The sequence below is a fragment of the Schistosoma haematobium genome, chromosome 1 (genome assembly GCF_000699445.3).
Source record: "Schistosoma haematobium chromosome 1, whole genome shotgun sequence".
Classification (NCBI taxonomy): domain Eukaryota; kingdom Metazoa; phylum Platyhelminthes; class Trematoda; order Strigeidida; family Schistosomatidae; genus Schistosoma; species Schistosoma haematobium.
In genome coordinates, this window is record NC_067196.1 from 49,094,576 (window position 1) to 49,113,276 (window position 18,701).

Below are 18,701 nucleotides of genomic sequence, written 5' to 3' on the forward strand. Positions count from 1 at the left end.
ATAAAAAAACTTTTTTAACAAAGACCAATAAACATTTCAAAAAGAATGAGCTAGGTAAACAATGAATGAAAACAGGGAAAACATTATTAGTTCCATTTGTATGCAAATAAACAAATATTTATAAAACATGTACATAAAGTAAAAAAACCCAATAATAGTAACAAACGATAACAAAGTGAATAAATAACGTAGTATTACAAAATACACACACATATCAGTGAACAAGTAACCAAGAAAGCCACTAAAAAACAAACGTGATAAACAAGAGAATATACCTAATAAAACAGATTCTTACTATTACTGAGTAGCCGAATGATGCTATATATATATATATATATATATATATATATATATATATATATACTTTTAGAACATATTCCATGAATGATCCTGGAGATCTAGAGAAAATGAGGATGAGATATGTGAATAATGATGAGGTGGAATTAATGAAATTACACGAAGAAATGGATGAAGTTGGAGGGAAACAGTCAGTTATTTAACTATTTCATAATCAGCATGATTATACATAAATGCAATTAAAGTTTACATTTCTCAAATTTAAAATATAACTAAAATAAGGAGATAAAAGTATGGGACACAAATTGAATGGCATTATTAGTGAACAAATAAGAATAAAAAATAACTCAGAAGAACTATTTGAAATATGGTTAAAAAAAGGTCATTGTATGCATGATAAGTATGCTGCACTTGTTAATAGTAATACCGCTACTACAGTTAGTAATAACTGTAATAAAACTGAAGTTATTCGAAAAATTTCTTAGATCACGACCATATTATACTACATTCGGATAAGAATAGCTAACTTGAGTGTGTATATGTATACATGTATATAGATATCGTTAGTAGAGAGGAAATAAATTTTACAAATCTATACGGTCCAAATAATTCACTTTATATATGTAGGTAGAAAAAAGTATAAAATTAGAGTTACCACTGATAGTATTGAATAATATTAGTAAACTTGTAATTGATAAGCATACAAATAGACAATATGTAAATAAATAACATCCATGCTTTGCTAAAATGAATTAAATACCTAAACGTTTAGCAAGACGTTGTCTAACTGTTGTATTGCGTTTAGTTCGTGGTTTTTGAGTTTTTACTGTCATATGCGGACGCAATGTTGAAGAATCTATTGGGATAAAAGAGGGAAGAAGGAAAGAAAAGCAACAAGAAAATTAGGACAAATAAATATGAAAAAAGGAGTAAATAAACAAAACAATAGATTCTTGTTGCCATCTCTTAAAATTAAGACACAAAAAGAACAACGACTAAACGGACACATTCATGACTCAGTGGTAATTAAAAACCAATCAAATTAATTGTTTCAATTTACAGCATAATAGTAACAGAGGTATATATATATATACATATCCAATGAAATCCATGACATCTGTAACACTAGGAATTTTAAAGGTAGCTAAATGTCAGTATAAAGCGTCCTTAGTTTCTCTTTTAGGAAAATGTCCCGTTTTTATTTCAGAGAACAAAGGTTCCCAACTGACAACAACGCAATAATTTGTTACTATGATTACAACTCGTATGATTTAAAAAAACCCATTCACAACTATGTAATAAATATTGTACTGTTTTATTTATGTATCCATAACTATGCTGACAATAATCTTTGTTCAAAGAGCAGAAAAATAGACAGATTTACTGTCGGTTAAACTAAATAAATCAAATCATACTGCGTTGTTATTAGTCCTGCTACAATTCAGTAAACAATAACATATTTATACACTGCAATGTTTGTTAACATTATGAATCTGGTTAAATCAAATTAGTTTAACCAGGAAATGAACTAATAACTACCGAGAGGAAGAAGTGAAAATTCACAGACTATAATTGGTTCATACTAACCTCTGGGTTTTAAAGCACTCGAGCCTGATGATGATGGATTCACTTCACTGAGTAGAGGGTGCTGTAGAAAATAAATGAAAAGTGAAGTGTTCCATAACAAAAAGTCATGCATTCCATGCACACGGAGACAGTTTGCACTACTGCATTGTTTTAATAAATAAAATTTTATAAAATACTCAAAGGAATATAAACATTTTAAAGAATAATCTATTGATATCAGAAGAGGTCTTTGTGGATAGTATGGTAATTTCAATAGTTGAGATCATGAGTTAATTGAAGCTAGACCACCAAGGTAAGCCTGAAAGCACTGGCCGACCGTTTCGTCCTATTGTGAGACTTCTTAGCAGTGCGTATCCACGATCGCGCCTGGGTTCGAATCTCGCAAGGCGGGATCGCAGGTGCGCACTACTGAGGAGTCCCACAATAGGACGAAACGGTCCAGTGCTTCCAGGTTTACTATGGTGGTCTAGCTTCAATTGACTCATGATCCCAACTATTGAAATAATTTATTAGTCGATAATCCATACAACCATTAACTTAGTAAATAACAAACATTAATGTATATAACCATATCATGCTACGATTAACCACAGTGAAGATAAGTAACTTGAGAAATAAAGTGTTATTGATCAAACATACTATGTTAATTCAGATACCATTAGAAATTCACACGAGACTTCGGATTAAAAATACAAGAATATATTCTACAGAATAGTTTAGTTGTTCTTTCTTGTTCAAAACTTTTTGAAAAAGATATTTTTTTATTCCTAATGTTATGCAGACTATGATACTGATTATGAGATACGACCATTCCCTAAACCTTTTAACGTAAAGGCCTAACCCATAAAAAGATAGAGCAATGAAGGGATGTGTAGTATCATGGTAGTGAAAAGAAAAAGCAGGCTCATAAGCAATTCGCTTCTTTAGGATCCTAGGGCGCATGTGTACTATTGAATTGAAGCTGGTGTTTTTCAACTCGTGCTCTTATTGAATAGTTCTCATGTACACTTCTGATTTCTTTATAAGTATCAACGTATTTTGTACTGTTATCGCCTGTAGAGGTTTTGAAAAAATTCGTTCGCTATTTTTTATTTGTTGGGGACTGAGTTGACGGGTTTCTGGAGAATATAACAGGGGTTTCCTTGTGACTGTTCATGTGAATTGTGTAGCCACTCTAATGCATAAGAAACTGTAATAGACGATTCTTAACTGTTTAAACTTATTAGAATAAGCAATTTGATAGTAGCCACGACAATAGAGGATTTAGTGATAAGTTCTCAAAAACAGGCTAAAACAAGTGAAGAAGAATATTGAAAAAACATCAACAGTGAATAGGCTACATCTCAACAACATAACACGGAGTAACAGCCTGAATGTGGTCAGTTGTAATCATTGACTCATCATGTTCTAAAAAGGGTGAAAAGGAATTGGAAAGAATAAAGAACTCTGAATGGGTTACCTCAAGTTGTCAAGTTCATCAAGCTAAAAATACTAGTTAAGTGGGTCGAGTGTTAGATAACCTCAATACCTTGACTAGTTTAATAAATTTACAGCTTATATTGCTCTTGTCATACTTAGTGTTTATAAAACCAAACAATGATAACAACAGGAAATAGAGCTTGGATATTTACTAACAAATTAATTATTACATGATCTAGACTGGTTTAAATATGTCCCAACAGTATCATTTGTGGATAGGAAATCGCGTTGAATAGTCAAAAATTATATTAGTTAAACACTAGAAGCATTTACCAATGACTTTTTATCTCTTTTTAAATCAGAAACAACAAGTCTTGAACTCTTTGACTTCCATTCAGTTGTACCAAACCTGCGACGCGTAGGACCTGTAAAGTAAAATAATGTAGAAAAAGATAAATGTACGACCAGTTGCTGATGTTAAACTAGAAACATATTATTTTCAGAATAGACAAGACATTTTTTACAATTTAAAAGACTATTGAAAATAGGAGTAAGATGAATAGAATATGTGCTCATAATTATATTTCCGTTCCCATTGTGCTTGAAGACTGACTAAGTACTTACATGATAAGGGTAGATAGATGAGAATTTATTTCTACACCTATGTGAAAGGGATACTAAATACTGTTAGCTTTATGGAAAGATTCTTACTTTAAAGCCTGTAGGTCGAATGAGATTATATTAAAGCCCGATTAACTTGTACCACAACCAGATGTCATACTATATATATGCATAAATACATTACAGAAAATCTTTAAATGTAACAGGAAGAAAAACAACAACGTATATTCTGGTGATCGTAGATGCACTTAGCTATTGAGATACAGTAACTCAGTTTTTTGATAATATAAACCATAACATCTTCTGAGAACACTTAAACCTCTTGAGCGTTCTTCATAATACTTACAAAAACTGATGGAACTAAGCTAACAGTAATTTCAATGTTCAATTGGAGGATGTAAGTAAATGACAACTGAGTATATTAGGATATATTTTAAAAAATCTGACAATTAAAAAACCTGATGAATTCTATCAACTGAAATAGTAGATTGGGAAGATTGCTAAATCAGTGAAAAGGTTTGGACTGTAAATCTAGTCAACACTGCATTGAAATGCCCAAACTAAAACAATATACATAGGCAAGCATAAACTGATGGTCAGGTACGTTAACTGACACACTTTAGGATCAGAAGGAGTTATTCACTAGTAATCACTCCCCTGTTTTTTACGAATAGATAGCCTTCTAATACTATTTAAGTGAACAATTAAGTTTTTAATCTTTTCTGATTTTCTTGTTTCGGAAAGAATTATGATAGTGATGGAAACTTATACTAATTAAAATTTGTTAACCTTATTAGTAAATGTTGATGAGAGTAGCCAGTATGAATTAATTATAAATACAAGTTAACATATTAATGATGTAGTTCTAGACTGATAAATTCCTTTACTATAACGGTTAAAATTCATCAACAATACGCCTTAACTGCTAAAGCTATTATATACAGATAAGAGTGAAACGATAAGAACTTATGGAGTATGAACGAATTTTTTGGATTGATACATGTTTCCTTGTATTTGATTTCTACTGGGAAAATATCTTATATTAAGTACTTCAACAAAGCGAGAATGACGTAATTTGCTGTTTACATTTGTAAAGCGAAACAATTGCATGGTATATCAATTACGTCAAAACCAACTAGTGAATGCATGAGTTGTGGCAGATTTCAGGAAAAATACCAACCAACCTACTTGAATATAATTGAACTTACAGAAATATTTTCTGTATATGAAAATAACTCGTTCCGCAAAGAAAATACACTAAGTTCTTGCGAAAAATTATGGCTTGTATGACTAAAAAGTGTCTAGGATCAAAAACGAATGCTCATAAATAATCACAATTAGTATGCAGTAAAAATTACTTGAATGTTATGTTAATCCCTAAAAATAATGGAACTAAACAATCTCAATTGTATCAAGAATTTCAATTTGTAACATTTATATTGTTTGAATGACAGCCAGTGATCAATGGTAGAACGTCCGCATCAGGAAATGAAGACAGATTTTCGAAAGTCGAAGATAAGTAATATTGCGCAATTTCAAACTAAAGGCGAATAGCGTTAAATGAAACAATTATATTTGAATGATCTCAGCAATCGAAATTTAGATCACTCTAACGCTCCATCTGGTACTCTGGTTTGAACTCCTTTAATTGGAATAGTCGAATTATTTAAATTTCAATCGATGAGATCATTTTAATACATTTTTTACATGGAATGTCCTCTATACACTAGGAGCCCAATTGTTGTCAAACTATTTGCTCAAATACTGACAAATGTTCACACGGAGGCGAATAAATTACCCAGTGAAAATGTTTTAAATAGCAAAAACAAATATTCAACCTACTAGGCATACTCCAAGTTGGATCATCATCATTATTCTTAGTTTTTCTCTTCCTACTTGCTTGGTATAGAGTAGATATTCCCTTCTGTTTTTTTGTTAGCGAACATTCGGCTTTTGATTTCATTCTAACGTTGTCGCCATCATCACCTTCTGAGTCACTTAATGTCAAATAATCTGTTTAAAAAAATATTATTATGAGTAGACGGTGAAGAAAATATCATCTCACTCAAAGTTACATAGAAAGATTAGTTCCGAATTACAAACATGATGCTATTACAAGTCTCAATCATTCATAAAACCACCGGAAAATAGAGCGAAAGGCTGAATATCTACTACAATCAATTTAATTATCTGTTATAAACATTCACCTTTTATCCATCTCACTCCGAAAAAAATAAAATGAGAAGGCATCACTATTTGTAGTGTGAACGTTACACTTGAACTCATAAAACAGATTATGGAGATACTTTAATCCCACTCTTGCTAATTTAAACAACAGATACACCGAGTATCTCTCATGAATTTAGTTTTTATTAGCGTAAAGAGTAGTTAAGGTCAAATAGTTTTATAAATAGATCAAAGAGTGTTTGATCCGTCTTGTTCCTTAATTTGTATTTGAATGATTTAAATTATCGATAAAATGTTTCCATATCTTAATTTTATAAATGTAATATGTGGTAAATTATATCAACACCATAATTAGGAATTATGATAAGTAACATTTAATAAGAAACTGACAACAAAACCTTGTCTTACATGTAAAACAAATTTTGTATAACCTTCAGTTAAACTTAATAATTACAAGCACTTTAGTAAATGAATAAACAGATATACTGTGGTGTGCTACTGATGTCGATAGATATAAGTAGTATGTATTATCAATAGAAAGTAATATGTCTGGCGGCAGAAGGTTAAGAAGATCAAAGAAAACAGAACGAGAACAAAGAATGATTAGTGTGGAAACGAAAGAACAATGAAGTGTGAGACGATTGATTGATATTTTGCAAATTAAGTATTTACTATATGGTTCTCAGATTTTACTAAGATGTTCTGTAATTTTGTGTTCAAATACATTCGATTGTCCTCATTCGTGTTCTCGCTCACTACAATACCATATTTTGTGAATAATAAATGGAGATACTACTTGACAGGTCAAATGTAAGTCGATAAGGAATTTATCATTGTAATACGATATTGAAATGTTAAATACTGAAACCCGGGAATTATAGTTTCATCATAGCCTACAAATTTATAAGTGATTAAACAATACCCATATGACTTGATCTTCCTGATTTAAGACAGAAGGTCTGAAACAGTACCTGGGGAACAATTCAGCAGCAACAAGACTTTATGTACAAGGTTGAACTCATGTTTTCTTTCATTTCTGTACAAGTTAGGAACGTTTGAAATATGAAAACCACCTTCACATTTTGTCAACAATATTAGTTATATTGGTTTACGTTTTTATTTTCACCTTTTCTCAACTCAAGATGTTTAAAAATAAGATAACGAATGTAGAATACAGACAATTTTAATTAGCTATTTAGTTATCTAGTATTCTTTACCTTTTCATCACAGAATAAACACAATGATGGAAATAAGTTCGTCAGTGTTACCCATTATCCCTCTTTATGCTTAATTTTAACACTAAGGTCCCATTCGACTCAGTTAACTAAGAAACTTTGTGGCAATGTTTGCCATTGAGAGGTACACTAGCGAAGTACATTAACTTTGTGAAGGCTCTCTACCTGAACATTAATGATAATCCTAGAGCTTATGAATAACAATTATCAGTGTTTGTCAAGGTTGTTTACTACCCTACTTTTTATTTGGTTTCATCACAAATCTCTTCATTAAAAATCGCTCTTTCTTCATTTGACTTTTTAGGGATTGGTATGCTTCCTGGAAACCAACTTAATAACATGGCGTGTACAGATGATATGGCCCTGTTTAGTGAAAATGTTGAAGAAATTAGAACTTTTTTGATCACCTTCAGTAACAAAGCACGTATATTAGGGATGCATTTCTCTCCCCCATTGTCTAGATTGGTCATAAGAAGTGAAGTAGTTGAGTGCGCTGACCACTCCACTTTTCTCGGAAGTCTGATAAGCTCAAGTGAGTTGACACCTGACGAAATCCCGGAACGGATTCGGAAAGCCCGGGCAACATTTTCCAACTTGAGTCACTTGTCATTTAGGTGAGGTGTCCGTCTCCCAACTAAAAAACGAATATGCTCCACATCAGTTTGATCTCTCCTACTCTGACTGTGAAACATAGCCTAGGAAAGCATGAGATGTCCGTATGCTGAAAGTAATGGCTGTCTTCGAAGTAGCGCTTGTGTGTGCTGGGACAATCTAGTGGAAGATGTTGAGATTAAACCAAGAGTACTGGGTAAAGATGCTAAATTGGCTGATGAGTTAATAAATCTTTATCAACTGAAGTGATTGAGAAAAGTAATACGTATCAGTTGGGGAAGCTAGATCGCCAGGAACCACTTGGTAAACGTCTCATTTTCACAATTTTATTTTAGGAATTTGAATTTCTCATTTTCGCGTCAAAATCACCTACTTTACCTGTATTTCCCACATTACTTGCAAGTGTTACCCCTCGTGGAGTAGCATAGGCCGCCCATCAGCATTCTCCATTCAACTCTGTCCTGGACAATCCTTTCCAGTTGCTATTCATCCTTTTCATGCGTGCTTCCAATTCCCAACGTAGTGTGTTCTTCGGCCTTCCTCCTTTCCGTTTCCTTTCAGGATTCGAAGTTAGGGCTTGCCTCATGATGCAATTAATGGTCTCTGCAAGGTATGTCCTAACCACCCCCGACGTGTCTTCCTAATTTCCTCTTCAGCATTTCCCACATGGAAGGACCTTAAATGGTTCGTTTTCTCTTTTAGTAAGCTGTTTTGTGACGTTTTCCAAGAATACTTTTGTACTGTATATATGTGCATGAGTTGTGTGTTTGTTCGCTCGTGCTTCCGACTGCCCGGGTAATATGCATTTCATTCGACTGAATCTGGTTTTCCATCTCTAGTTAGCAGGGTGAGGGTACAGTGGAATAGCATAGCTTGTTCTGTTGAAGTAGTGCTGACTTGCATTCCGTTCGCATGTTTTAGGCGATATTGTAATCTCTCCAAACGTATCAGTATCCCAAACTTCACCTGTCTCGTTGAACGCCAATAGCTGGTGTAGAAGTAGGTTGGAGGACAGCTGGGAGAAGCCAAACTAAGACTTGGCATCAGTCCATGAAGTCATTGATTATTGGTCTAAGCAGTATTGGTAGGTCTAGACTGCCTGGCTGTTGTCAGAGTGATAACTACGATCCGTAGTAAAAGACATTGGGTGACATGGTTCAGAATTGATCCCAGTGAAGTAGATGGATCCACTTTTTATCTTCATTCAGGTGTTGAGTTCTAGTACTCATCTAGACATACCTTGCTGTCTTTTAGAACCATCTTCGCTATTTAGTATATCTCATCATTTCTACTACATTATTTAGTGTCCTTGCTACATATCTTGTGAAATTTTCCTCGTTGTACTGTGGGATGACAAATTGGGGTAATGCACGTTTGTGGTGGGCTCTACGTTAATTATGACTAACTGAAAACCAGGTAAAATTCCGAGGATAATCATTATATTAAAGACGATAAAACTGGTGATAGGACATAACCAACGCAATCTATAAAAGAAATTTGGAATCTCTAATGCATCGGTTGTCTTTTTACTAATATAAATAATACGTAGCTGAAAATTAATCAGTTAATATCAGTTATACAATGAAAGAAAGAATAATATTAAGCATACATAAATAATCATTCATACATACAATGGTCTCCGATTAATCGACTTTTTTCCAAACCCGGTAGTGCTTCAAGGATATCTACATCATCAGTAATCACATGTTTTTCGTTCTCATTTCCTTTTATCAAGCTCTTTGGTTCACGTAAATTTTTGGAATAAGTTTGTCTATTTGGCATCCAGCCTAGACCTCCAATATGTCTATCTTTAAGTTCCCATTTAGTTTCCTTACCTAACTCACGGTTCAAACATTCTATACCTTTAGCATTTGAGCAGCTTTCAATTGCTCGTCCATTAGATCTATAACCGAAAACATGGGAGAGAAGTTATATGATATATTCAAATCTACAAATATGATAAAGTTAGGGAGTATCAGTCTGACGGAAACTTATCCAATTATTTAGAAGAGGAAAATTTCTAAGAAAAGTTTATGTTAATAGTGAGATTTCTGTTTGAATCGCAGATATATTATATGGTTAATCTTAAATGCGGTATTGAGGGATAATATCAATTATCTGAAGTAAATCTACTATGAAGTATGTAATTGATTTCAGTGGACTACAAAGAATATAAGTCAAATCACTTTGTTGGGCTTATTATTTTCATACTACCTGTATTAGAAGGAAGACCAAAGAACACATTACGCCGAGAAATGGAAATAGACATGAGAAAAATGAACAAGAATTGGATGGAACTAGAAAAGAAGGCCCAGGACAGAGTGGGTTGGAGAATGCTGGTCAGCGGCCTATGCTCCATTGGGAGTAACAGGCGTAAGTAAGTAAGTAAGTAAGTAAGTAGCCTGTATTAGGAAGTAGTACATTCTAGGATGAAAATAAAAAATGAATGATGGTTCTTGACTTTTTAAATTATGTGATTTGTAATGATTAATTTTTATAACCCTGAACTACTACTGTTATCTAAATTTTTAATTCAAACCGAAAGCTGGAGTTGTGAGATTTTGAGGCTTACCGGTAAACAATGTAATCATCACATAGAGAGGCCAATGAAATTAGAGAGATCTTACATGTCCACCCAATTATTTCAATGAAAAACTGGTGAAAATTTAAAGCGTAAACTGATTTGTGAAGCAGAAACTAAGGAGTAACAACTTACTTGGAATGCTTTGAAAATATCTCTGATTTGGAATAATCTGCTAAAAAACCTGAGTTTTTCGTTGAATGTGATAATATTGAATTTACGACCTCAGACAGTCTTTCAATGAGACTTGGACATAACATGTCTAACTGACTTTGATTCGGAAGAAAGTAATCTCTTTCTTCTGGTGGGAGCTTAAAATAAATGAAAACCGGGAAAATAAGATGATTCTCAATGAAAACGGGAAACTAAAGAAAAGTCAGGAAAACACGTACAAGTGAAAGAACCAACACTTATATACTATCACCATACTACTCTAAACAAATATGATAAATCACCTGGATAATAAATTTGTGCACTTTTTTTAAACTGCTACAATTCACGACAGAACACAGTAAGGGAAATAATAGGGTAAAAAAAATACACAAAACATTGTTAAAAACAATGAAGTAGAAGAAAAATTATAGGGTATTGATAGGTCCGAGATCCAGAAAAATAGATAACGGATCCATTTAAACTTCCCAATCATAAGTTATGGTTAACCTATGAACACCAACAATGAAGTATGCAGTCACTGATACGACTGAAAAACTGAATGTCCTTATTTATACAACAATTGGTGCTTAAACTGGCGATTTCTTGAGAAAAAACACCGATAATTACAAATCTGCAGTTTTTACACAAAATAGTTTTATCATAACAAGTGTCAACAGTTGTATTTAAAACTTTGTATTTAACAGTCTATAACCGTTTCAATAAATATTTATTTGTGAAGACCACAGTTTCTCGGGTGAGACAATATGATTTCAAAAGCAGTATCAAAATTCGACGCTTACTACCATTTAAATGGAAAGTTGTTTAGACCTCTTAAGGGATGACTCTTTCAACGGAAGGGAAAATTGTCACATAACTAAAAGATTTCAGATAACTATGCATTAAGAAAACCCTGATTATATCTCCAAGAAGTTAGAGAAGACACGAGAGTAGAATATAATACCTAAGAATTTTGTTATATCCTAGTGAGGATTAAATTACAAGTAACTTCTGAGACCTATTAATGGACTAATATTATTTATATATTCTTATGGTATAACTATTCAGTAACTAGATTGTATGTATCTATATTCCCGTTATTATAAGCTTCATTTTGACCTATAGATTATTATCGTACAATTTACTGTTCTTATGTTATACTCAGTTTATTAATTACTGTCTCCCACGCTCACAGCCACCTTTGGCTATATTTTGTACGAGAGTTATTTTATATTTTATGATGCATTGCGGTCTATTTGGTTGATATATAAACCTAGTATGTGTGAAATAAGTGATTCGCATAGTGGAGGCTGCTATTAGCATTCTGGACTCAGCTGGACGGGCTAGGCGGGCAACGGGCCAATAGGACGCCAGGCTGATCATACCAGTCGGACGTCACTGGTTTAGTACAGTATAAGAGCAAATAAGTCGTATTTTTATTGGCGAACAGATTAAGTGATAACCAGCAGGCCATAAAGTCACAACAAATTTCCTACTATTGGTTGATATGCGTTGATTAGAACATTAGCAAATCAACTAGCTGCACAGATGTTTATATATTTTCCTTGACAAAATTTCTCCATTATGTACTAACAACTAGCAGTGTAACCTAGAAACGAGAGATCTTAGATGAGATTCCGTAAAGCGCAGGTACGTGCAGCTGAGCACTTACGTATATAAATAGACGTAAACTCCGTAATTTATTAGACACTACTAAGTAATACAAAACTTATGAATGGTGAAACCAGATGATTGAAGAAATATAAACAGACTCAACGATATACGGTGGAAAGTTGTTTCTAAGCGAGTTCCAATAGAATTTACATCATAAGACATTATTGGTATAAATATGACCCAATAATATAGAAATTCGAATCTGAACACCTGAACCACAAGTGCGACGCACCACTTCTGTCCCATAAATGGTCCGCTTTCGGAGTTGTTGACATCGTTCAAAAACTGTGCGATTATATTCTTCTATTATCAATTTTGAAGACCTAATTGGATTTTCCAAGTACCCAATTAACTTCTGAATGAAATCCTACATTGATTATGGGAACACATGTTAGAAATTATACCGCATTACACAACTATACATCGAGTTTTATAAATGGTGAAAAACTTAGACTTTCTATTATAATTAAGATTTCAAACCTTTCATGATGATCATTCGGTGGTATTTAACAATCCGAAATCTATGGAGAATAAATAAAAAAGAGCAGTAACATCATCTAAAATGAGGAATGTAGTTTGTTATAAATATTCAGTTACCATATGTCTTTTAGAATACCACAAAGGAAGAACTTTAGCCAAGCATTCAGCCGCCTCTACATCGAAAATAACGGGATTTTCGCCATCAGTTAAGTTATCTACAATAATAGTGAAAATTTTAAAAATTTCGTGTTGTTAGAGAGTATGATATATGTGGCACAATAATCGAATAAACGAAATCGCTGAAATATATTGACTGAGATACTTACTAGTTAGTCTGTCCAGGAGACATTGGCTATAGAACCAGTGAACCTTCTCAAAATTAGGGAACAGAAATTTCATTGGAGTTTTACATTTTTGTTCCATGCGATAAATTCTACAGTAATAACAACACAAACTAAGCTAAAGAATTAGAATAAAATGTTATTTAGTAACCAAATGATATTAGAACCAAGTGTATATAATGGGCCACTCGTAATCTATCTACGTCCTTCAGACTATTTCTTTCCAATTCTCAATAACTGTTCGTTTCAACCAACATTTCCCAGTTTCAATAATTTTCATTTCCAACTAGTTTTCTTGACTCGTTACAACAGTGCTTCAAAAGCTGTTTGACTTTTAATACTTACAACTTAAATCAAATGAAACAGTAAGCTCTGCTAGCCAAACTCTAGCATGGTTGGTTGTAAATTAATTGTGTTACCACAATCTATACGTCATGGAGGTAAGACAATTTCCATGGCTTAACCCGCAGAATACAGTGGCTGTCTAAAGTCAGGCAAAAACGTAGAACTTCGTACGTACGTACATCAGTTCGAGTTGCCATACCACATTAGCACAGAAATACAATTGTCAATTCAAATCCCGTAGTGGTAAAGGTAGTAAGAGTATAAGCAGTAATCGGAAAGATTAGGGTTTGAAGATTTTGTTCAAAGAGTATAGTCCAGTGAAATAAATTTGGGAAGAGGAAAAAAGGGACATGAAGAATTCAGAAAATTAGAATTTGGGAGAACACAAAGAATGGATGCACCTGCGCCATTGCAAACGATTTTGAGCCATGTCATTCAAGGTCTCTAACTATCGATTGCTATCATTTCGCGGATCCCAACCAGGTAGTCTACACCTACCAACATGGCTCAGTCCACTTGTCAGCAACTTCATGGATTTGTGCCATGTTTTGGTTTGGCCGCCTCTAGTTTTCTTCCATTCCACTTCTACACCATGAAACATGGCACGTCGGGGTAGTCGATGGTTAGGCATACGTAACACGTGTCCCAGCTATCCCAACTGATGAAGTTTCACTGCCTCATCAATTGCTTTGCCATCATTACCTAGTACCTGTTTCCTAACAACTGAATTACTTACTCGGTGGTCCCAGGATATACGATCAATGCTTCGAAGACATCTATGATCGAATACTAGTAACTTACGAATATCCTCTACTCTTATCGGCCATATTTCGCAGCCATAAAGTAGAAAGGAACGAACTGCTGTGCAGTAAACCCATCCTTTGGTTGGTAGACGGATATCTCACCTACGCCATAAATGACGCAAGCTAGTTGAGCCCTCTGTATCCGTGCTGAGATTTCTTCACACACCAGACTACAAGGGCTGATGAGACTTCCAAGACAAGTGAATCGTTCGACACGCTCAACTACTTCACTCCCTATCATTGGTTCGGGTGTCGATGCCACCCAGTCCTGAAGCAACATTTTGCATTTTGAGGGGGGGAATCGCATTCCGAACATGCCTGCTTTGTTCCTTAGAGTGGTCAGAAGATTGTATTTTGTCAGCGTCATCACCAAATAGAACTATGTCATCGGCTGTCAGTGACTGTCTACAACTAAATGTACCAAATAAAATCTCAACCCGTAAATACAGACTTATGTTTTCAGTGAAGCAACAAAATGACTAGGTGTTCATCTTAAAGATGAATATCACGCAACGGTTTTTAGTATGATATTTGTCTAGACAATTCAATAAGCGCTTGAAAAAAAAATGCTTTGATTGACATTTCGTTCAGATCTCTTACAAAGTAGTTGGAACTCAAATATGACGAACAAGTCCTGCTAAAATCGACCAAACTTACTAAGAATCAAGACATAATATGATGTGACCACGAGTTGGGCAGAGCAGCAAAATGATTAAGTAATTCGTCGAAAAGTCGGGATGATTGCTGTTACTCACCTCTTGTCATTAACAGTTTTTGAACAGTATAATATCTAGCCACAGGACAAAACGGTTTTTCACTATGGCTGGTTAATATCCATCGCATACAAGAAACTAGGATATTGCTATGAAGTTGAATAAACTGAAAACTAACCTTACCTTACTAAATCGGCAAGACAAAATAGTGTTGTTCTTGTTAAACCTAACTCTGTATATCCACATATATGGAAAGTTGAGACATTGGGTAGCTGTGATATATTTCAAGGATTAGTAAACCAATCATTTAAAGGAAAATCGAACACAGGGATTACATTTATCTTGGACTTAAATCGAGTTGATCTCTGTCAAAAAACAAAAATGATTCTGAATTTTTATTGAGACCTGACCTCGGCTACACTGCATCGATACGGGGAGCTGCGAAATACTTTGCTGACACCGTGATTTAGATCACAGTAGTCAAATGTGTACTTGTTTCATGAATAGCGTGTAAAAACAAGTCAAAAATTTTCCATAACTCACGAAGTTTATAAATCCCCAGAAAATGTTAACTAATTGACTTTATAAACTCGTTATCTTTTAAAATAAAATCCTAACAGAACCATACATTAGACAATGCCAGATGAAGTGGGACAATTGTCTAGCACGTATAATCCTAATTTTTTGCGCAGAATCCCAGACAATATATCGGCATGGATATCCAGCATTGGGACCGTACAATAATCAATGCTGACCAATAACAAGTTCAGAATTACGTCACTAAACCCCATTTTATTATTTTAAAACCGAAGTGAATAGTTAACGTCCTAAAATATAACCATCTTAACTTTTATGAAACAATAATTAATCACAGTTAAAATATGAAGCAAGTAATAAGATCATTTAAATATATTTCAGTAACCTACCTGAGCTGCATAGATACATGCAATCCACTCAGGAAATTTCCTCCAAAAACTAGACAGTCAGAAGGCGTGTAAACAGCGTGGATCCAACCAGATGGCAAGAAGATTGTTTGGCCGGGTAAAATGTGAAGGCAGTAAACTGTGGGTCTATTTACGTTACTAGTCGATTCTAGAAAAGTAATTCGGAGCTATGTTCCACAATGCACAGACGAATGCTTACCTTTCTCCCGAAGACTAGCAACAAAGTCTGGGAAGAATGTCGCCCTATGATCGCTGCTCATACACCATCGCCAATAAGCAGAAACGAATTCGGGTGTAGGCGGCATCAAGTAAAACACTTTTTCACCCTATGCTCATAGACCTCACTCTGAATAGAAAAACCTACCCACATAACATGGTACCAGACAGATGATCCACCGAAATCTATATGGAAGTCAGTATAACTGCCTTTCATACTTAAAAGACAGTATTTCTGGACAGTTGGTGCAGTCTCGCCGATAAATTCGACATCTTTAAGGTCGTTAGGGTCATCTTCCGGCCAACAGGTTGTGACAAGACTAAGTTCCGAAACGACATGCGGAGGATGTACAAACTTTGCCAGGCTACTTTTAATGTAAAGACAACATATGTTACCTGGTTCTTGAAAACTCCAGACTCAGCATGTTTAACAATACCTGTCGACGAGGTGAGGAAAAGTGGTCAACCAGTTCTTGGAGCGTCATTTGTATCTCGACTTGCTGACGAACATCGATGACATCAACCTGAATACTAGGATCTAAAACCGATAACTTTTATGGACTTCCAGTACCTATAAACCTGGTTAAATCTGTATGAGAGAATGAGTCTAGCGGGACCTTAATTCTTAGACCGTCTTTTGATCGTACTAAAACGGGTTTTGCGAAACCATTCTCTTTAAAACTATGTCCACTAACATCACAACCATTCATAATAAGTACCTGATCATCAGCACTATTACTACATATTAAGATAGGAAACTAAGTACCTTGTAAATTCCCGAGCTAGCAGCATATCGACGAACTCCTTGGACCCTGAAAGAGCCATTAGAAGGTTGAGGAAATGAACTAGAAATCCTAAGCGAGGTGGAGTCGCACCGACATTAATTTATTGGGTGCAGCGCCAATACCATAATACGCGCAACAATACATATCGATGGAATAATGAGTATTGCAACCTATTTCGAAAAACCTTTTTCCCATCTAAGGAATTATATCAAAAATTAGAACAACATTGTTTTTCTCATTTTATTCGTAATAGGCAGAATGAAAATCTACGCAACTTGATAAAATCATTCTTTAGTAATCGAAGCGATTTAACAAAGGCTCTTTGTGAACAAAAATGTACCATTCACACTAGCAAACAGTTATTAACTCAATCGAAATTTATTTTTCTAGTTATTGGATGCTTTCGGGAGCTGATGTCAATTAGTCCGTTAATGAAGAGAGGTGTCTAATAACATGTCGATTTAATCATTTTTATGGCTAAAATAAATATCATATATCCACCTTTTGTAAGACATCATATGTGTGATTGTATTTGCGCCCAAAGTCTCCTTTATTCGTACTAGTTTTGACTAACTTATACTCGTAATTACTTGATACATCCCTAACTTTTGTGGTTTAAATTAGAAACACTGTCTACGTAATTCCGCTTTTTGCTCCATTGACCTTTGACTGAAGAGTGTAATAAGTCTGTAACACCCTTTATAGACCGCCTTCTACTGACTGGGACTATTCGTCTAGATTATTGCTCAGAAACGCCGCAGGGAGATTTTTAATAAATGAGCGAACTGGACTATTGTCAGCTACCCTAATAAGCATCTCGAATTGGCATTCTATAAGTTACCAGTTTAAGTGTCTTATACTGATGGTCGGGGCCTAGTGGAGTCGGACGGGGAATAGTTGGACCTCTAAGTTTGCATTGAGGTCACACCTCGTGGTTAATACCCATCGTAGATTACCCTCACCCGCGATATACTAATACTGTGGCTGCTCTGATGACATCGCGTAATACTGAACTACCACTTCTAACATAAAATCTCAATACGATAATTTTTTTGCAAGTTCTGTTTGCAATGCACATAACACCGTTTACTCCTTTATTAACATATTGAATTATTTACACATAGTTTTTAACGTCAGCTTAATATTTTTCTAAATAATATAGAACCTGTTTAAGTATGGTAAATATTGTGTAAACACTATTAAAACTCTCGTGTATAGTTGCGATTGTGGTGAACACCAAAATGACATTAGCTAGTTTGTCACATCATTCACGTCTAACTCGAGTAGGCCTCCAATCATTTCGACATAGATCATCTACGATGGCGATCTACACTGGTGATTTGCTCGATATTCAATGACCCAACTGCCGGATGATTTGGCTAGGGCTTAGTGACATTTCGCTGGCTCTATACTTGTGTATGATCAAGTTTGTGAGTATTAAAAACAATAATAAAGTATGGTCTCTATCCTTTTATATCTTCTTCATTAGACTTATCACTCAGCCGCATTAAGATTAGTGAATATGGCATTTTATTCCAAGAAGGCATTCCTTGCGTATTTATCAGTGAGTATGTTGTAGGTCATAAAAGGTTGCTAGGACCAGCATTTATCACACGGAATTAGACTAGTGAGTTTAGAGAAAGATAAACAGATATGATGAGAAACAAGGCCTTAAAATAAAAAAACTATGTAGTATAGTAGCACCATTCCA

The 18,701-nt window shown here is 34.5% G+C and overlaps 1 protein-coding gene across 2 annotated transcripts; it reads right to left on the bottom strand.

The window, feature by feature from the left end:
* Positions 1–369: 369 nt before the first annotated feature.
* On the bottom strand, positions 370–17,175 carry JHDM1D_1 (Lysine-specific demethylase 7A; the record flags this gene model as incomplete). 2 transcript variants are annotated; one of them, XM_012942296.3, is made up of 14 exons in its annotated part: positions 16,972–17,175; positions 16,777–16,937; positions 16,602–16,743; positions 16,354–16,570; positions 16,189–16,315; positions 15,972–16,137; positions 13,170–13,276; positions 12,961–13,058; positions 10,675–10,850; positions 9,590–9,861; positions 5,767–5,937; positions 3,637–3,728; positions 1,885–1,945; positions 1,050–1,153 (listed from the first exon to the last, which is right to left on the bottom strand). In XM_012942296.3, exons 1-14 carry the CDS (start codon positions 17,028–17,030, stop codon positions 1,050–1,052), a joined length of 1,953 nt encoding a protein of 650 aa, XP_012797750.2. In that variant the 5' UTR covers positions 17,031–17,175. The 2 variants fall into 2 exon arrangements, with proteins under 2 accessions (XP_051074332.1, XP_012797750.2); XM_051208927.1 differs by having other exon boundaries at positions 370–1,153; positions 10,675–12,920; positions 13,170–16,137; positions 16,189–16,743.
* Between the last annotated feature and the right edge of the window lie 1,526 nt (positions 17,176–18,701).